Source organism: Diospyros lotus, chromosome 12 (assembly GCF_014633365.1).
Source record: "Diospyros lotus cultivar Yz01 chromosome 12, ASM1463336v1, whole genome shotgun sequence".
Lineage (NCBI taxonomy): Eukaryota > Viridiplantae > Streptophyta > Magnoliopsida > Ericales > Ebenaceae > Diospyros > Diospyros lotus.
The window spans coordinates 4,682,201-4,704,416 of NC_068349.1; the positions used below are offsets into that span (position 1 = coordinate 4,682,201).

The 22,216-nt window shown below is 37.9% G+C and overlaps 1 protein-coding gene across 1 annotated transcript in view; it reads right to left on the reverse strand.

The window, feature by feature from the left end:
• Positions 1-14,741, reverse strand: part of LOC127786791 (protein HUA2-LIKE 2-like) — a 35,253-nt gene extending 20,512 nt beyond the window's left edge. The window contains exons 1-2 of the mRNA XM_052314449.1: positions 14,302-14,741; positions 13,866-13,942 (exon numbers count right to left, since the gene is read on the reverse strand). Coding sequence (XP_052170409.1) covers positions 13,866-13,942; positions 14,302-14,427 — 203 coding nt within the window. The 5' untranslated portion in view covers positions 14,428-14,741. The remainder of the gene's footprint in view (positions 1-13,865; positions 13,943-14,301) is intronic.
• Positions 14,742-22,216: the final 7,475 nt, after the last annotated feature.

A 22,216-nucleotide genomic window follows, 5' to 3' on the forward strand; every position in this document is an offset into this window, starting at 1 on the left:
CAAAATAACTTTCAGCACTACAATTACAGAAGATTAAAAATAAGAAAACCTGAAAACCACAACTAGATCCACTCAGAAAAGGATTATAATGCCCAATTACTGATCTGCACAATGTAATGCATGTGACTCAATAAACCAAGTGTTAAAAGTTGTCTAGAGTATAGGATAAGAAGATCAGTGAAAGCAGTGTATTTTGAGGGCCAATGAAGTATTAAATAAAAGTTTATATCCTAATCTATAATTAGTAATAGTTGGGGGGTTAAACTATAAATATCTAATAGTCTTCATTGAGATATCCGCCCACTATTATAAATAGAAAGCAATGGGGTAGCCGAGAGAGGCAGATTTTCTCATTCTATTATATCGAGCGGACATTCATTTAGAGAGAAGGCTAGTGAGCAAGACAGCTTTATACTCTTGGATAGTGAGTGTTGGATGTACTTGGGAATAGAAGAAATTACTCAAACTATTGTACTGATCATTCTTGGTAATAAAGAAGACTGCTCTTGATGGGTGTTTGAAGGCTGGATGTAGGGTTGCAATCACTGCAATCTGAACCAGGATAATCTTCTTGTTCTTCTTGTTGGTTTGCGTTTCTGTCCTGTTTTTCCAATTCCGTTTTTCTTGTTTCTGTTTCATATAATTTTATGTTGTGTGATTGGCAAATAAATCTGAGAGGGTTTGTGAGGGTGTGAGAGGATTGTTCTTGCCTAAATATTCTCATCTAAGTGTGACTTGATCGGTTTTCTTGTGGGATCCAGTGACTGCCAGTGTCCCTAGGTATAACACCAAGCATTAGAAGGCTCCATGCTTGCCTCCCTACAAGAGAAGCAAAAGAAAAATGAGTATATGCACTCATAGCTGTCGAAGGTGTGCCTCTACACAACCAAGGCAAGACGCCATCCATTAGGCACACACTTCTTGTGCCTATAAAATTCTGTCACGACCCTAGGAGCAATAGAAGGGCAATATTGTAATAGGGTTACAATAGCTAGGAGAAATTTTGTAATCTGTTAGGACCACATGAGTGTTGTTATGGGTTCAGTTAGCAGCCAACTATGCCTATAAAAGGGATATTTGTAAGAGGATGAGATATTATGTGAAATGATATTGAAATCCTTTCCTTCTAATCCTCTCTCTCTCCTCAGTTCTTTATGATTTCTCCTTCCCTTTCTGCTAATTTCTCTCCCTCCTTTCATTTCTCTCATTCCAATTTCCCCCCTAATTCTAGTCTCAACCCTAGCTAGCTGCTAACTAAACTCATAACAGCACCCATGTGCTCCTAACATATTACAAAATTTCTCCTAACAAACTATTGTAACCCTATTACAATATTGCCCCTCTATTGCTCCTAGGATCATAACAATATCATCACCATCAACTGCAGATGTTGACAGGAGATGTTGAAAGGACAAAGGACTGAAAGAGATACATCTTTTATTCCTACCCTTCAATAGCAAATTCAACCATCAAATCTCAATATTATACTCATTGGCAGACACTGGAGGGCTTTTGAGGGAGCCATATCAGATTCTTGAAGGAAGCGAAATTCCTTGAGTTTCTTGAGAATCTTGATTGTCGAAGAACACTTCTTGGCTCTGATACCAAGTTGTTAGAGTATCTCACAGCACACTACTCTATTCTCCCAACCCAAATAGCTTCCTAACTTACTCAAGATGAACTGATATTATAGAACACAAAAAGAAACAACACAATCACAGAAGAAAACAGCAAGAATTATCCTGGTTCGGTCTTGAAATCCAAGACCTACATCCAGACTGCTTAGAAGCCAATCAAATCCACTATCTTGAAGTCAACCAAGGATGATTACAACGAGAACTTAATCCCTCCTGCCCATATACTCTGAAAGCTGTAAGGAAAATGGGAAACCAAGCTAATAACCAGCTATTCCCAACCTCTCGCACTCAATCCCAACTCAAGACAGAAAGTTGAAACAAAACCGTCTCAATTTCTGGCACACTAAGACTCTCTCTCTAACTCTGACCTATCCACGACCCCTATTTATAGGATATAAAGGTGGCGGAATACATGGGATAAAATAAAACCAACTAACTGCCTAACAGAAAAACATACAGCTGGCACTTCTTCTAAAAACATACCTTCTAGAAGATCAGTTATATCTAACCATACAACAAAAAAAATATGCAGTAAAATAGTAAGATACATTTTACCTAATCTAATACAAATGTTACAACAAAATCTCCACCCATTTGTACTTCGATTAGGCTTTATCTTAGACCTTCACTTCTTGGAATCAACACTGCCCTCCTGGATCTATCTGAAGGATCTTCATGCAGTGTCTAAGCTTTGCTGAAGGGACCGGTTTTGTAAACATGTCTACTGCATTGTCTTCTCCTGCAATCTTGGTTAGTAAAACAGTTTTATCTTCAACAATTTGCCTTATGAAATGATGCCTTACATCTATATGCTTAGTTCTTTCATGATGGGCTTGGTTTTTAGACAAATGTATTGCACTTTGACTGTCACATATCAAAGTTGCTTTGACATCTATACCTAGGAGCTCACTAACTAGACCCTTGAGCCATATAGCTTCTTTTAAGGCATCAGCTACAGCTATGTATTCAGCCTCTGTAGTGGACAAGGCTACTACATTGCTGTAAACCTGATTTCCAGCTTATAGTTGAATTCCACAGTTGGAAGACATAGCCGGTTGTTGATCTTCTTTTGTCTAGGTCTGCAGCATAGTCAGCATCTGAGAATCCTAGGATGCTGGCTTCATCTCCTAATTTAGCTCCACCATAGGTTAAAGCATTTCTTATAGATCCTTTAATATACCTAAACATCCATTTCACTGCCATCCAGTGAGATCTCCCTGGATTTGCCATAAATCTGCTAATGACACTCATTCAGTGGGCTAGATCAGGGCGGGTGCACACCATGCTATACATAACACTGCCTACAGCACTAGCATATGGAATGCGATCCATTTCCCTTCTCTCTTCCTCAAGATTAGGAGACTGATCTGAGGATAATTTGAAGTGTGCTGCAAAAGGTAGGCTAACAGTTTTAACTTCAGCCATACCAAACCTAACTAGGAGCTTTTCTAAGTAGGATTTCTGAGAAAGGTATATCTTCCTATGAGGCTTATCTCTTGTAATTTCCATTCCTAGAATTTTTCTAGCCTCACCCAGCTCTTTCATTTCAAATTCAGCTCTCAATTTTTCTTTGAGGAGCTTGATTTCTTGAGAAGAATGACTTGCTATAAGCATGTCATCTACATAGAGCAATAAGTATATGGAAATACTAGCAGATAGGTGTTTGAAGTAGATGCAACAATCATAGGAACTCCTAAAATACCCTTGGCCTAACATAACCGAGTCAAATTTTCGGTACCATTGCCTTGGGAACTGCTTAAGTCCATATAAGGACTTTTTAAGCAAGCATACTTTCTCCACCGCTCCCTTAGCTTCAAAACCTTTCGGTTGGCTCATAAAAATCCTTTCTTCTAGGTCCCCATGGAGGAAGGCTGTGGTGACATCCATTTGCTCAAGATACAAGTTCATTTGAGCAGTGATAGCAAGGAGTATTCTTATAGAAGTATGCTTCACAACTGGGGAGAATACTTCGTTAAAATCAACTCCTTGAACTTGAGTGAACCCCCTAGCCACTAGCCTAGCCTTGAACCTAGGTTTGGATTGATCTCCTGATCCTTCTTTAATTTTATACAGCCATTTACAACCTACCACTCGCTGCCCTTTTGGTTTTTCAACCAATTTTCAGGTGTGGTTCTTATTTAAAGATGCAATTTCAGATCTCATGGCTTCCTGCCATTTTTCTGCATCTTTAGAAGCCATTGCTTCTTCATAGGTAAGGGGTTCTTCTCCTATGGTTTCAGCTGCACTGTTAAAGGCATAGGCTACCAGATCTGAAAAACCATACCTTTGGGGTGGTCTACGGGATCTAGGTTGCCTATCTCGAGCCACATTGTATCTGTCAGGGTTTGCAGTATCTCTAAGGCTTGAATCTACTTCACTGTCACATTCTTCTTCTATTTGGGGGGATCCTTGGTCTAGATCTTGGTTATCTAAAGGTTCATGATCAATCTGCTCATAATTTGAGGTTTCCTGAACTGGATTTGGAATTTCACTTGGGATCTCCACCTGAACTGATCTGTCAGGTTCTATCTGATTTTGTTGAGGTTCATTGCTTCCTATTTTTATGGTAGACTCTTCATCAAAGGTTACATCTCTTGTAACTATGGTTCTAGGGCCATCTAATTCTAGATTTCATAGTTTGTAGCCTTTGACACCTGATGGGTAACCAATAAAAATGCATTTCTTAGCCCTAGGTTCTAGCTTACCTTGCTTTACATGTGCATATGCTAGACACCCGAATACTCTAAGATGGGCTAAGCTAGGTTTATGGCCGGTCCATTTTTCATAGGGAGTTTGAAGGCTGATAGCTTTTGAGGGTGTCCTATTAAGAACATGGGCAGCAGCAGCTACTGCTTCTCCCCAAAAGGACTTGGGTAATTGGGCATGGAATAGCATACATCTTACCCTTTCCAAAAGGGTTCTATTCATTCTCTCGGCAACCCCATTTTGCTTGGGATTTCCGGGAGCTGTAAGATGCCTAATTATACCACCTTCCTTGCACATTTGATCAAACTCCTTATTGCAAAATTCCAATCCATTATCGGTTCTAATAACCTTAACTGATCTACCCTTCTGATTTTCTACCATATTTTTCCATGATTTAAAAGTTTCAAAAGTGTTATCTTTTGATTTTAGGATATACACCCACAACATCCTTGAAAAATCATCTATTATAGATAGGAAATATTTAGAACCTCCATTGGATTCAGTTTGGGCTGGACCCCATAAATCAGAATGTATGTAATCTAAGGGGGCTTTTGAAGAGTGGATTGCAGTTTTGTTGAATTTTACTTTTGCTGATTTACCTGGAATGCAGGATTCACATTTAGATAGTTCTAGAGACTGTCCAATGTCTAATATACCTTGGCTAGCAAGTTCCTTGAGCCCTTGCTCACTTATATGTGACATTCTTAAATGCCACAAACTTGCTTTGGATCTGGAATTTTTGCTGGCTGCTGAAACTTCACCACATAAAGTGGTGGCCTGCAATAGATAAATCCCATTCTTTAAAACTGCCTTCATGCATATTAACGATCCCTTAGAAATCTGAAAAGATCCTCCATCTCCTTTAAACTTATAACCATTTCTATCTAGTTCTCCAAGAGAAACTAAGTTTCGCTTTAAATCTGGGACGTATCTGACTGAGGTGAGAGTTTTTGTGGAGCCATCATGAAGTTTTAATCTAATGTCTCCCACTCCTTGAACCTTACATTCACAGTCATTGCCGAGCAAGACCTTTCCACCATTAACTTCTCTGAAATTTTGCAACCACAGTCTTCTTGGAGTCATGTGGAAAGAATAGCCAAAATCTAACACCCATTCTTGGCTGTCTGCAAGCTCACTAACTATTAAAGCTTTGGAACTGTCATAACCTAAGTCACAACAGTTTGCTCCACCATCTCCTAATTTTCCCTTGTCAGCTAAGTCTTTCTTTCTCTTTGGGCATAGCCGTTTGATGTGTCCTTCTTCCTGGCAGTAATAACACTTTATCGGGCCTTTCCCATTTCTAGACTTAGACCTAGATTTACCCCTCTTCTTGTTTTCCCTTTTAGAGCCTCTGGACCTTACTGATAATGCATCTCCTGAAGTGGTTTTCTCATTCATTTTGAACCTAAGTTCTTTTGAATTTAAGGCACCTATAACATCTTCTAATGAAAGTTTATCTCTACCATGTTGAAGAATGTCTACAAAATTTTCGTAGGATTTTGGCAGGGAATATAGAAGAACTAGGGCCTTGTCTTCCTCTTCATACTTAACTCCTATATTTTCTAAGTCTAGGCACAGTTTGTTAAAGTCATCTATGTGGTCAAGCAATTTATTTGATTCTTGCATTTTGAAATTAAAAAACCTGGCCTTTAAGAAGAGGCGACTGGATAGCGATCTTTGGAGGTATAAGTCTTCAAGCTTTTTCCAAATTTTCGCGGCTGTCTTCCATTTAGAGACTTCCTTGAGGACTTTATCGCCTAGACTTAGGATCAGAACGTTGTAGGCCCTTTTGTTGATCACTTTCTTGGCTGTTTATTGTTCCTCTGTCAGCACTGGAACTTCTTTTCCAGTGGATGCGTCTGTAGCTTTTACTTCTTGCTCCAAGGCTCCTTCGAGTCCTTGACTGTAGAGGAGCACCTCCATCTTTATCCTCCATAGGCTGAAATCATTTGATCCATCGAATTTTTCGATGTCAAATCTGGAGGTTGAGGGAGCCATATCAGATTCTTGAAGGAAGCGAAATTCCTTGAGTTTCTTGAGAATCTTGATTGTCGAAGAACACTTCTTGGCTCTGATACCAAGTTGTTAGAGTATCTCACAGCACACTACTCTATTCTCCCAACCCAAATAGCTTCCTAACTTACTCAAGATGAACTGATATTATAGAACACAAAAAGAAACAACACAATCACAGAAGAAAACAGCAAGAATTATCCTGGTTCGGTCTTGAAATCCAAGACCTACATCCAGACTGCTTAGAAGCCAATCAAATCCACTATCTTGAAGTCAACCAAGGATGATTACAACGAGAACTTAATCTCTCCCGCCCATATACTCTGAAAGCTATAGGGAAAATGGGAAACCAAGCTATAACCAGCTATTCCCAACCTCTCGCACTCAATCCCGACTCAAGACAGAAAGTTGAAACAAAACCATCTCAATTTCTGGCACACTAAGACTCTCTCTCTAACTCTGACCTATCCACGACCCCTATTTATAGGATATAAGGGTGGCGGAATACATGGGATAAAATAAAACCAACTAACCGCCTAACAGAAAAACATATAGCTGGCACTTCTTCTAGAAACATACCTTCTAGAAGATCAGTTATATCTAACCATACAACAGAAAAAATATGCAGTAAAACAGTAAGATACATTTTACCTAATCTAATACAAATGTTACAACAAACTATAAGCCTAACAAGTACTATATTCTTATTACAATATTGCCCTTATACTACTATTAGGGACATGACAATTCCCCCCGCCTTGAAACATTTCTTGTCCCCAAGAAATGCCAAACCTCCACAGCTTCCCATATCCTTTTTCCTTCTCTTCCACAGCTTGGATGGAGAAGTTTTGAAAAAATTATGTATACATAACAGATTTGCAGTGGTTCTCATGTACTTTAATTCTTCATCACTTTTCGCAACAATATCCGCAAAAGTCTTAAAATGCGGCAATGTAGAAATGTCGAGTCTAGGAGTTGCTGCAACATTAATTTCCTTCATCACCCCATCCGTCATTGCAGTAGGCAAAAATCCCAATTGGCCATCTGTAGCAATAATACACAAAGCCACAACAGCTTTGTTCGCCATGGTCAAGCTTAGGACTGCTGCATCTATCTTCCTTAGCTTTCCTCTCGTTACAGCCATTTGCCAAGATTCCTCACAACTTTGAATCTGCTCTATTCCCTCCAACATAAAAAACTGGTTTGCACCTTTTGAATTCTGGTTTACATCTTTGGAAATGACAGCAACATGGTGACACCATTTAAGATCTGCAAAACTTCCTCCTGCTAGTGTTGTCTTCACCCTCTCGTTAGCTAAGGAGTCCTCAGTATTATCCAAAACCATAGGCAATGGCAAAGTATCCTTAGGAGCTCCACCATCAATTCCATTTCTGATAGAATTCTGATTCGAAACACCATCAGATCCTTCCGTCCCTGCTCTAATCACCAAAGGTAACGGATTGGCTTTAGCTTCCTCGGTCAGTTCCTCAAATGCTGCCCTATTAATCTGTTCATCACATATTCTCTTTGGATAATGCCATTCACCACCAATATCATCACTAATGTTGCATTCCTCCTTGATAATTCTGCTAGAACCGGTAAACTTCTTCCACTCCACATTGGAAATAGGTAGTGAATTCGCTTCTCAACTTCTTGCTTTCTCCTTCAACTGCTCCATTTTAAGGAAATCTTCTTTGTTAAAACTTCCATGATAATCCTCAAAGAATTCTGCAGGAAAGCTATAATGATATTTCTTAATAAGTATCATTGCAAACTCCTACAATTGTTCGTGTAGCACCCGACCGAATTCCTTGCTCGATTCATGTACCACACTTCTTGTTTCCTTGTCTAATTGGCTAATCCCCTTCTCTTGTTTCTTGTTGTTTCTCGCTGAAATTGCAGCCTCCTTTTGCTGCCATTGAGGCTCCAATTGCCTCATGCGTGCATTGCTTTCCATGGCTGATATTTTTTTCACAAATCGTATACTTCGAAAGCCAACGTTTCTACTTGGCATATACTTCCGGACTTGATTGAATTCTATTGTGCAAATACTTCCGGACTTGATTGAATTGGTTCAGTCTCCAGATTCACCTCACGAAATCCTTGAGATCTGGATCTGCTTTGCCTCTAAATCCAATTCAATTCCAATTAACTGAATCGGTGATGGACCTCAATTAATCGAATCGACTCTGCCTCAATTGGCCCTTCTTGCCCAATCACCGACTTGGAGGACCCCCAAAATCATTTCTCACCGTTTGAGATCAGACTTGCTTGCTTGTGCTCGCCTCACCCAATCACTTCTATGAAACGCCTCTGGACCAGCAACTCATTGACGTTCAACAGTGGCGTAGGAACTCGCTTCTCGTTGTCAACTTCCTAATTTGTGTCAATTGCCGAAGGCCGCTTGAGTTCCAGCGGATAAACGATCGGCTCGCTACCGTTCACCCACAGCAAACGTTCCTATGTTCGGGTCACCTCCAACCTGTTACTTGAATTCGCTGGAATGATGCACAACTTCTTGTGATATAATTGGCTATCAAATCTGTCGAAATTGGTTTGCCTTTCCACTTCGGCCAAGAATTACTGCAATTCACAGCCAAGCATCACCTCTTGCTTCGCATTTCAAGTTCGCCTAGCTTGTCAGAATTCACGGCCAAAATTGTTGGTCTGTTCCTCCAGTCTCTGCGAGTCTCCTCTACATCAGCTTCACTAATTCGCTTGCACTTCAATTCTCCAGCAACTGAACAGCTAGGCAACGGATCCGATTCCGCCTTCTGGCTCATTTGTTGCAAAGTCTCCTACACTCGCCTAGCCTTCTTGATCAACCACAGCAACTCAAAAAACAGCAACAAATCACCTTGTTGTTCCACCTCCAAGTCGACAACCTAATCTAAAGCGATTCACGCTTCCACCTTCATAGTCGCTCCGATTACGATCCCCTACCTGCTGCACCACTCTAATTTTGACTTCAAATTCAACTCAGTATCACCGTCGACCTATCTTGGCTTGTGTCGTCTTTAATTCCGCTGAGTCCTGATTCCACACCCAATCACCGTCCAACACTCCAAGTCGGCCAATTGTCTGCCTATGATCGCAATTGCCGTTGATCATCAATCGTTCAAGAATTTGGACTAGCCTCAATCGCACGCCTTAACAATCTGGATCTTACGCACTGATAACAAAACTTCCAGATCCTTAGCCGAAAATCACCGGAACCACTTACTAGAATTAATCGGAACTCTAGAATTCACTTGAATCGAAGTTGCAATCACGGCTCTGCTTCTCCTTCCTTGTTTGACTGCAACAACGCTTCTTGTTTTGATTGTTGTTATCCTAGGACTATACGGAATTACCCTTAGATGAAATATGCCTCTCTCAACACTCTCTACCCTTCCCAACTATAATAGGAATTGAAAACAGAAACATAAACAATCAAAACAGAATGAAAATAAAACAAGAAACAATCAAACCACAAGTAGGCGCGGATTTATCCTGGTTCGGTTTCCTTTGAGGAAACCTACATCCAGCCTTCAAAGAGCCCTCCTAGCAGTCTTATTAAGGAGAAGAAAGACCAGTACAACAACAAGATCTCCCCCTTATTCCCGAGTACAAAACAACTTCTCTCCCAAGATTACAAAGCTAAAAACAGAATTGTAGCCTTCCTCTCAGAGAATATAATGCACTCATTACAATAAAAGAGAATGGAATGACCGCACACACCCGCTAGCACTCTATTTATAGAGTTGGCGGTTATCTCTAAAGAAAACATTAGATATTTACAATTTAACCCCCCCAATTTCCATTAATTACAGTTTGGGATATAAACTTTCATCTAATTCTTCAATGGCCCTCTAGCGCACTGCCATCACTCACTGCTTTCACTTTTCTTCTTCTTATACCATATACTCGAGACAATATTTCAACAATTGCAAATGTGAACGCAGACTGTCAGAAATTAGCCTAGCTCGCCTGGCCTTTGAGTTTCGGATAAGAATTGCCAAATTCACAACCTAGAATTGATTGAAATCACAGCCAATGATTGACTGCTCTGATACCAATTGTCATGAACTTAGGGTTCATAACGGGTTTAGGAGGTAATTGGGGAGGAATTGGGGAGAACAAGAATGAGATGGAAAGAAAGAGAGAGATTAGAGAGAAATTGGAGGGAGATTGAGAGAATGCAAGAGAGGTAAATAAGAGATTTCAATTCATCAATTCAAACATGCCTACTCTCTTATAGCAATGTCTTATTTATAGCCTCCAACCATCATCCGCCTATGTACAATACAACTATAAGCCTAACAAGTACTATATCCTTATTATAATATTGCCCTTATACTACTATTAGGGACATGACAGTGAGCTCATGCACCAGCAAAAAGTCGAGCGTGGGCATATGGGCCTTACCTCCTGCAAACTGTTTTCACTAGCAGTGTCACCATAGACAAGTAAAGCACCTCCAGGCTCTGATAACAATTCTGTAATTTTTGCTATTTCCTTTGTGTTTCATTGAATTTTGTGTGGGTCATTCATTGTTCACTGCATCTTCAGTGAGTTCAGCAACCTGTTTCAATGATTCTTTTTTTTCCACTAATTTTCTTTTCAACTTCCTTTTGCAATTTCTTTTTCTTTTTTCTCTTTGTTTTCTATTTCAATGAATTTGTATATGTTGGTTGTTCACTATTCTTTTTTTTTTTTTTGGGGGGGGGGGGGGGGCTATTTCTTTTGTTTTTCTGTTATTATAGAAATATAGTTTTGACTATTTGTTATTTATGATTTTATGAGTTGCTTTTATCTGTTTATAAGTATTTGAAGTATAATTATGTATTAAATATTTTATACAAATTTTAATAAATGTGTGCCTTGCAGCCAAGAGCCCCATGCCTGTGCTTCACACCTAGGCTCCAAGCACTCTTGCACTTCAGTGCACCATGAGCTTTTAGCAACTATGGCAGGATCACCAAAGAAAAGCAACATGGCACCCAAAACTACAAAAACCAACAGAAATTCAATGCTCAAGAAAGACACATGAAGAATGACAAGTTAGAAGCTCCAACTTTCTATCCATTACACAGAAGGTACCACATCTGTTCATCTGCTCTGAAGAAACTGTATTTTGACATCATAAGGCTACAGAAGACAACTTCCAAAGGAATTTCTGGCCTGGAACCTTAATTTACCAAACAAATAGACAAACCATACTAGGAGCAAACAGCATTACAAGTGCGACTCCTATTTTACTCTTATCAGGTGGACCTCAGGCAGAGCAATAGAAACGACAAGAATGTTGTTGGTAAACACAACTTCTGTGAATAACCTCAACAAACTCCAAATAATGAAGGTAGTCAAAATCTTTATTTTTCCCAGAAGCAGGGGCATAGGTTAGCCAATGCAAATAGCAAGGTAAACTGCCTAGCTTTGGGACCAGATTTGTTAAAAAACAAGTGAAGTATAAAATTAGACCCATGAGAATAAATATGGACCGTAGAAGAAAGATCAAGATCGAAGAATCTGTGCCCAAAGTTTAAGTAGGGTGTCAAACCAAAGAAATGTAATAAATCAGATCATGTTTCTGTAATTCATGTATGATCAATAAGTTACGTAGTGAGAGATGAAGAAACAGTGCAGAAATTGGACAAAAAACAGTGTAAGATCGAAGCTGGGGTTTAGGAAAACAGAGAAGGTAGAATTCAAATAAAAAAGGCTGCCTATACAGTGTCTTAAAAGACCATTTATATTAGACTTACTGAACTAATAAATCCAATTTGTTGATCACAAAGGAATCCTTCTAGTCTTAGCCATTTATCTATTTCAACAAGTTGCATGCTAGTCACATGACTACTCAGTAAACCTAATAATATAAATACTAACTAAAAGCTAATAACACGAATACCAATCATAAGCTAAACAAGTAAGAAAACACAATTCACACTCCTGCAACCAAAAGGAATCAAAACTTCAAGACCCTGTCTTCAGCTTCACAATCAGAAACATAATTTTGGCCTTGTTGTCTTTTTCTTTTTTCTTTTTTCTTTTTTTTTTCTTTTTTCTTTCTTTCTTTTTTCTTTTTTTTTTCTTTTTTTTTTTTGGGGGGGGGGGGGGGGTGTGTGTGTTTGAAGGAGGGGGGATTCCCTAAATCCCCACTCATATCTAATCACCAACATCATACAGCAGAGTAAAAAACTAATTACTATCAAAGGGGACTTTGAAGGTTTTATAAGTCATTTGAACACTGATGAGCTTAAAAACACTACTAAAGTATATAACAGACTAGTAAGGGTCATTATGAACCCTAAAAACATAATTATAAGATTTCTCAAACAATAAACATATTCTCTTGTAAATAAATAATTCTGGTAAAATCTATTAACCAGCAAGACATTTTATTTTCAAAGCAATAAAATGTATAAACTGTCAACACATAACAAGCAGTAAAGAAGCAGTAAAGGTGGGTTAATTCCTATCACCTGCTGTTCAGTGAACCAATGTGTTAGTTCCTAAAATGAATATCCAGACATAATGTGATTTCTCATTAATCCAAGGCAACCCACTTGTTTTAAACGCAAAAAAAATGAATTGCCAATACATAACAAATGTTCCAATCAACTGTTGTTCAGTTGAACCATAGCATGTACACCAGCCAAAGCCTAAGGCGTATAGCCTAATCAATTAAACACATCTATGAACAAATAGCACTTTCCCTTGCAAAGGAGTAATATGCAACCGAACTAACAAATTATTTGATCATCTTTATATCAACAACTCAATGTGAACTTTCTCAACTTAGAATTTTTCTGGTGTCACTTGCAAAACTTTGGTAGCCGCTTGGTCTTTTTTGGCAGCCACTTGGTCTTTGTTGGTCCATCTTCACTTCCACCTACTGGGTGGAAGCTGATAGTTGGAACAATTAGATTACCAGACCAGATCCTCACTTGTCTAGGACATAAATAGTTAAGGGTAAAATATACATAATAATACTAGAAGACAAGCCTTGGCACATATTGGGCTCTACCTTTTATACTTCAGATATTATGTGTAATAAACCAAGATTTATATTACACTAACCACATAACAGAAAACTAATAGTCATATAGCCATATTAGACTCCATGCCCATTACTAGAACACACAGCATCCTTTAAATAAAGGAAACAGAAATAATAACCACGATAACAATTTGAAATAGACAACGCAGAATGAAGGTGGACATCATATTTGCTGCCCCATACTGGTGACCACAAAGTTAAATAATGAACAAAAATAGGAATGAAAGATGCAAAAATAGATATTGCAAATGATTGCTCCCACAACAGATCATTATCTCTGTGTTACCCAATGCGTTGAATCAACTAAAACAGCATGTCCATTATCTAAAAACCCAGAAAATAATAATCACTCAACTGCTCGCACAAAGCACACATGTAAGTTATAAAACATACAAACTATTAAGCAGAAGATAATGCAGCAGTATGTGCACAAAAGACCTTAAGATATGGACTGAAGTACTCACATTTGCTGAGTTCCAAAGAAGTAGACAAGCACTTTCTTCCAATCAGCTGTGTATCCCCACTTCTCCGGCTCGCTTACCTGGCATCAAACACTAAATTACTTAAACCTTTCTTAGGCCTTTTTTAGGTATCTAAATTCTTTCTAATAAACAAGCAGCGCCTAGGTGTTTGCTGCCTGTATGATGCTAAAGTTCACGCAAATGCCCAAAACTTGTTCAATCTAAAACTCTTAACCGCGAAAATCGAACAAATACCCACATGCAACTCAAAAATATACAAGTATTGTGTCAGATCCATCAACAACAAATAAGAAACAAGCTCGACAACTGCTTCAGACTACTATGAAGTCATTAAACAAAAATAAACAAACGTGAAACTCGGAACTTCAATTGAAGCAAAAAGACTGAATCTTTTGTGCATAGGAAACCATGTGCATACCGTTGCCGGCCAGGCTGGAAAGCCCTTGACCTTAGCAAGGACGAGATCGCCCACTTTCCACTGTTTGCGAGCAGCGGCCGCCGCCGCCGAAGCTCTGCCGCCGCCCTTTCTGCGACTCGGTGCCATCCGGATATGACAATTTGCAACGCTCTCAGTCAAATTAAGGTCATGGGAACTTTAAAGAACGCGGTAAAGAACCGAACTGCGAGTTCTGCAGGCAAAGCGGCGCCGAAATTGCAAGCAGTTGCGAGAAGTCTAGGGTTTGCGGCCGACAATTCGATGAACGAATTTCCAGGCATTGAGAAAAAACCTCACTGATAGTATAATGAGATTGGATTGCACTCGCCACTTCAATCGAAAACCCTAACTGGGAGACGCTTTTCTAAACCCTAGTTTGAGGGACGGGTAGAGAGAGAGACTCTTGTGGAAGAAGTCCATTCACAATGGAACAAGCAGATATTCATATGATTCTCTACGGGTCAATACTATAGTGCGCTAGGGCGGTGTCGGTTAGAGACTTGGTGTCTAACATGCGCCGCGTCCGGATGAATCTAGAATATCTTTGTTTGTTCATGGATACTGCCCAGCGCGCACACCGAGCTGCCGAAGCAGCCATGACTGCTGCCGGGCCATAGCCCAAATTAGGCCTAGTCAATCGGCCCAGTCAACCTGAGCCATTGGGCCACTAGTCAAAGTGACCCAACAGCACGGGATGGGCTTCTTCTTGCTAATAAGGTAGCTGATTTCAGGGGCCAGCTAGATGATGGGCCTGGGTTGTGTTGTTAGGTGAAGCCCATTCAGAAAATCTGGGCCGATCAAAATAATCTTTAGGGATGGAATGGCAGCTGTGAGTACTATGCAAGTTTTTTAAATATTTAAAATGTTAACTCAGTTTAATTTTGTTATCTTTTTATTTTTTCCATTATTTTAAGCCTTGTTTGTGTTGATGAAAAACATTTTATATTAAAAGTAACTTTCATCTAAAGATATTTGACAGTACAAAATATTTCTCATCTTAGTTTTGCATTTGTACACATTATTTGGAGAATATTTTTGCTAATAATTATTTTCTTGTAAATATTATATTTATAAATACCAAAAAAACAAGTAAAAATATTTTATAATCTTATACAGAGGCACTGGACTGGACGCCAAACATTTGAATCTCCGCGGCTAAGCGTCGGTGATTCATCCGAGTTCTATGTATGGACACATGTCCACACATAATTTAGTCAGACGACTTAAAGCATGCACCACGTGTCTTTTCTGGTACAATGTTGCGGTCACATCAAATGCGTGTGTTAATTATAGGTTCAATATAAACAGCCTTAACAGTTGCCATGTGTATTGCCCAAAGCAACGAGGACACGTGTTCTCATCCTAAGGGAAAATATCCTACATTGTGAATGCTCCCAAAATAGACAAGTTGCTAGCGGTGGTCATAGTGTGATTTAGATGAATTAGACAATTTATATGATATTTAATACGCTAATTTATGTGTGATTTGGTGTTAAATTAAATCGTTTGATGCACAAAAATCGCACCAGAAGTGCTTCCTCATATCAAAATCAAATGCAGGAAGATAAAAAAAAGAAGGAATAGATTGAATCAAAAGAATACTTCTTATAATCGTCATCGTGGAAGTCACCATCTCATTAAGACTTTGAATATCAACTGTCGATCTCACTACAATAGCCACACGATCATGATGTGATGAGAGGAGCTTCGTCACCAATGTCATAGTTGCCCCTAATTTCAAGCCCAAGCCTTTCGAGTTCTCCGCCACAGTCACAACAACCAACGTCGCCGATAATCCCATGGCGGAGAGGGTGACATGCATCGTGCGCATTTTTTGCTCACAGTTTGTCTTTCTTCTTTAGCGTACAATTTTTGAATTCCTTGCTCTAGAACCAACGACCATTTTTGAATTCTAATAAGCCTTTTATAGTTTATTTTTAATTTTTTTATTAATACAGTGCTCAATTAGTTCAATTTTTAACAAAATTGAGAAATCTTCAAACTGCAAACTATACAGTTTGAGGATTTTTCAAATCATACCAAATCACTCCTCCAAAAAAATCGCGATTTACCTATTTTTTGAACACCCCTACAAGCTACCCTAATATCCATACAACTTTTCTTTTCCAAAATTTAATAAAATTATACTTACCAAGTTATCAATTATCACATTATTAAAAAAATTTATATTATTATTATTAGGGTTTAGATTTAGGATAGCAAAGATGTTGGCACATTATATTATACAAAATATTAATATTTATTGTTAAACTTTTTACAATAAAATATTATTTAGATACTTAAAATTAACACTTTTTGGAATGATGTACTATATTTATATTTAATTAATATAAATATATAATATATCAATATAAAGTTGTTACACTAAATAATACTTTTAACTATATAAAACTCAATTTTTTGAGAGAAAATATTTTCCTGTGTTTGGAAGCTATAAATAAAAAAATCAATAAAAAGTGTTTTCCAATCAATAGAAGAAATAACTAACAAAAAAAGTTATCTTTTGAAAAATAACTTCCCACCTACAAAAAAAGAAATTATATTATAGGAACTTCATCCACACCTGCTTTGGTTATCCTCGTCACACTTCGCAATCTCTTTGCCTATGTCTCTATCTTCATCATATACTTCGACTCCATCCTCTCTATCATGTCTTAGCTATTTCATTTTATGTCGTCGTATACATTAAAGTTTATATCATGTTTCTCCCCCCCCTCTCTCTCTTATGTTCTTCATCTCTCCACATATGTCTTATGCATTGTCGTCTTTGTCGCCCTTTGCTTCTCTCTCTATCTCCACTGTGCTCTACCTATTTGTACTTCCATCATCATCTTAGTAATGGTCCATCTCTCTCAGTCTCCACCTGTGTCATTGTCCTTGTCATCGTCTCCATCTCTCACAATTCGTTGTCTAACTTTTTTTCTGGTTCTCGATCTCTCTATTTTTATTATTCTCAAGATTATAATTTATTGTTTTATTTTTGGCTTAATACATCTTAAAGTCCTTAAACTATTTAAAAATATGACATTCAGTCCCTCACCTAAAAAACCTCAACTTTCGGTCTTTAAACAATTAAAAATCTACATGTTTAGTCCTTGCCGTCAATGCGAGTAAACGCCTCTGTTATGTTTGTCCCAAACAATGCTGAATAGGAAAGAAGCTGCCACGTCATGAAGTAAAACGACATCGCAGGCTGATAAAGTCCCCAAACGACGTCGTTTCTTCATAGGTCACCTTCTCCATAGTTCGACCTTATTCTCCAGCGTTCGGCCTCAGTCTTCTCTCCTCAATGAAATCAGTAAGCCTTCTTCTTCGATATTTGTTCTCCACCCTTTCTTTCTTATCCGATTATTGTTTTATGGGAAAAAAAGATCTAGGGTTTGTAATCTTTTTCAAGAACCCAGTTGTTGAAATGAGCAATTTGGAGGGTTTCATGATTCTTTCCTCATTTTCTTTTCTTGATTTTCCTGGATAACTTAACAAATTTTAAGTGGATTGTTTTCTTTATTTTGCATTTGGAGTGAAAAGTGGACGTTCGGACGTTTTCTGTGATTGAAGACCTGACCTGATGAAGATCTGCCCTCATAAGCTCACATTCTCGATTACATATGTTATGAATCGCATTTTCTGTTTGTTTTTGGGTCTTGTTTTAGGACACTATGGATTCAGCATCACAAAGCAATTCCTCACCTTTGAAGACTCCACTGTGCAAGCACAATACGACAAGCAATGTTTACATATCACGAAGTAAGAAGAATCCGAGAAAGAGGTTTGTCTGCTGCCCATATTGGAAGGTTGGTGTGAAGTGATTGAATGGTTTTATTTGATTTGAAAGTTGTATGCAAGTTGTTTAAATGGTTTTTTATGGTTGTTTAGGTGGATGATTATGGATATTGGAGATGGCTGGAGAATGAAAATGTCGACGGAGAGCATATGAAGTCTATTGTTATAGAGATTGAAGAGTTGAAAGAAGAGATGGACATGAAAAGGAAGAAGATTAATGAAACAAAGAAAGACTTGAAAATAGAAATGGAACATCAACAAGCTCTAATTGTTGACATGAATGTTGAAATGCAAGTAGTGAAGAACCGTGTAAAAGAGTTATAAGGAAAATGAGTGGTTTTGGTTACTGTGCAATATTGATGATAGTTGTAGCTACTGTTGTTTTTGTATTAAAAATGTCATAGTTGGAAACAACAAAACCTTAAACATTTCCAACTTTGTTCTAGTTTACTTTAATATATGTTAAAGGATTGGGTGCTAAACTGCCCAGCTGAGCCAGCTTCTATTTCATATTTGTTTACATTATTCTTCTCCAATGTATTGCATAAATTTCATATTTCATAAACCAATACAAACAATGTATTTCATATCCAATGTATTGCACAAACCAATACAAACAACATCAAATAAAAGTATTACAAAAAAATAAGTATTTGATATGTAATGTATTTCATATCCATTGTATTCCCAAAAACACAACCATTATGGTTGTGGTCCATATGAACCAATATGGACAGCATCCAATTAAAGTGCCGACACTTATATTTACAAAACAAAATACATCTAATATATCTAGTCAATACCATCCAATCCAAAAAAAGACATACACAGTAAGTAAATTAACTTCCTATGTTGCCATCCATATTCCTCCTTTCAGAAGAACCTCTTGTCTGGACCCCTAGAGAATGAGCACTACTTGTTGGCACAGTTGAAGCAGTGGCTTGTGCAGAACTTGTTGATCGAGGGGATGGTCATCTGATAAACCTTCTCGTAGGTTGTCCAGGCTGATTAAAACAAAGAAAAATAGTAGTTTGTTTGTCAAAAGAAATCAACAAAGTAATTAAGAAACCTTACATTCCAAATCATAGCACCACTATCTGCGATGAATAAACCAGACCCAACTTGACAAGCAATCTTTCGAGATCTTCTAGATTGTCCCCCATTCTCCTTGAGTAACTCACTGTTTTGGCTTGTTGTATTGGCATTGCTATCCTTTTTGGTCTAGCCCGTAGGTCTTCCAGGCCTTTTAATACTCTGATAGCAAATACCAACACTAAACATTAACAGCAAAACAACAATGAATCAATCATTAACAACAGTACAATACCCCTAAAGCACAACTTTGTACAGGTTAGTGTAACACACATGGATCAATAAAGTTATGACTAAAAGAAAAGCAAGCATAGTTATGCATAATTATACATTACCTCAGAACTATCAGATCGCTTATTTGGGCACTTTCATGCATTGTGCCCTTCTACCTTGCAGATACGACATAACATAACCATTCATTTTCTTGATCTTTTACCAGTTTTTTGTGGTTCATCCTTGTCACGTCTTCTTTTCTTCTTCGGCCTACCTGGCATTCTTCTCACATCTGGAGGTGCCACTGGTGGATTCCCAACCTCAACCCAGAATTTCTTTCCTCGCAAAGGTTACAAGACGAAACTATAAGTCTTACCTTATGTTTCTTTGTTATACCATGAGGAAACATAAGTTTATGGTTGTGCCTTGTTGAAATAAGTAGTAGTGACTGCATGTGCACATGGGATGCCAGTGAGATCCCATTCTCTGCATGTGCAACTCATGGACTTTATGTCAACTTTGTGTGTGTCATCGGGGTTACACAAACTCTTGATTTATATGAATGAGAAAACAAATTTGTAATATATGATTTTTGAAGTAAGGTATGAAATCCTATAGAAGAAATATTGAGTATAGTTGAGTGAGGTTTTGTTTCAAAATATACTTTTGATAATCTCAACTTGCTTTCAAAAGATCAAAATGAGGATATATTAAGTTTTCAATGTTTTCAAAAGAATAGTCGACTTTGTGGTTTAATGTTGTTGACTATGCCTAAAAATAGTTGATTATGTATAAGGATAGTCGACTATGCTGATTTGATCTGTCGACTATTTAAGGCATCTGTCGATTATTTTTGTATCTGTCGACTATCGACTATGGCTTTTCATCTATCGACTATTTTTGTTCATAAAATTCAAAATTTTCTTCACATTTTTGCAATAGTCGACTGTGCATATGTATCTGTTGACTATGGGATTTTTGTATTATAAGATAGTCGACTATGCATTTTTGTCTGTCGACTATGTTTTGTTTTATTTGTAAAAATAGTCAACTATGCATTTTCTTCTGTTGACTATGTGTTTTGCAGAAAGCTTCCAACGGCTAGTTTTTCAATCCCAACGATCACAAACGACTACATTTCTCTTCAATCTTTTGGGAAGCCTATAAATACAAGTCATGGATGATCAAGAGAAGACTAATGGACAGAAACGAGATGATCTAAATATTACAAATCATTTTATTCGTGCTTACAGTGTTCTCTGTGCTTTCATTGTTATATTTTTCTATGCAAGGCTTTGTTCTATCATTGTAAATCTATTCTTAAGCCTAGTTTTCATTGTGAGAGAACTTGTAACTAAGAGTGTTAACTCTTAGATTCTCTCTTTCATTTGTATCGTTATTATTTTCCTAGCTTGTGTAGCTAGAGAGCCCATTTGAGTGGGAGGTTGTAATTCCTAGTCTTGGACTAGAGGACCTACTCGGATTGAGTAGGGGGTTGATAGTGGATGGTTTGAAAAATCCTTGGTGAGGAGCTAAGGTAGTAGATTAGGCTTGGGTTAAGTCGAACCACTATAAATCTTTGTGTTCTCTCTTGCTTATGCTTCTTTTTATTTGTTTATCACTGCTAGCATTTCATTAATCTCACTTGCATTGAGTTTTTATTTTCAATCAAAAGGATTTCAAAGTTCTATCAATTAAGTTTTTAAAATAACCAATTTACCCTCCCTCTTGGTGTGTGCCATAGAACTTCCTGGTCTATCAGTCAACTTTGTGTGTGTCATCGGGGTTACACAAACTCTTGATTTCATACCCAAACTCTCTATTCCAATCTACCACCCAATCATAAGAATTCTCTTTCGCCTTATCTAACTTCTTCACGGCTGCAGGAGAAAGGTTTGTGAGCCATTTTGCAAGTTCACTTCTTTTCCTTGCAATTCTCCTCATGACCATAATTCTTACCTCTTCAAACATTGAGAGGATGGACTTGTGTCTCGGCTCCAATATCCATCCGTTGAAAGCCTTTGCCATGTTGTTATCCACTACATCGCATTTAACACTTGTTCTGAAATAGGCTCTACACCATTTTTTCACTGGCCAACTCAATGCGTCCTCAACAATACCATTGCCCATCTTTCCCAACTTCTGAAGTTTCTCTTTCAAGTCCTCTTTGTATGAAGCTCTAGCACATTCCCAAAAGCACAACTTCCTATCATCACCCTTCCATTTCTTAGCAAATGCATGGTAAATGTGCTTAGCACATTCCCTATGCTCTACTGAGGGTAAAACATCAGCTACAATACATTTCAGCCCCTACACAAATGATTTAGATTACACAAGTTAAATGAAGGAATAAAACAAATTAAAGTAATAAGTAAGCAAAAAATTCATTAACAATTAAATATCACCACTAACTTTTTGCATGTCAGAAACAATGGTTATCTCTTGACCATCTCTTAACTGAAGATCATGCTTGAGCAATCTTACAAACCAAGTCCAAAGAATGGATGTTTCACTAGCTACTACAGCCCAAGCAATAGGGAACATTTGATTGTTCCCATCTCTCCCAACTGCAACTAAAAGAATACCCTTGCAAATCCCTTTCAGGAAACAGCCATCAATACCCAAGATTTTCTTACACCCACCTAGCCACCCCTTTCTCAAAGCGTCAAAACAAACATAGAACCTATCAAAGTAGTTAACCTTGGTTGTATTATCATCACATGACTTCAAAATAATAGTGCTTCCAGGGTTAGAGGTCTTAATCTCCTTTACATAATCCCACAATTTA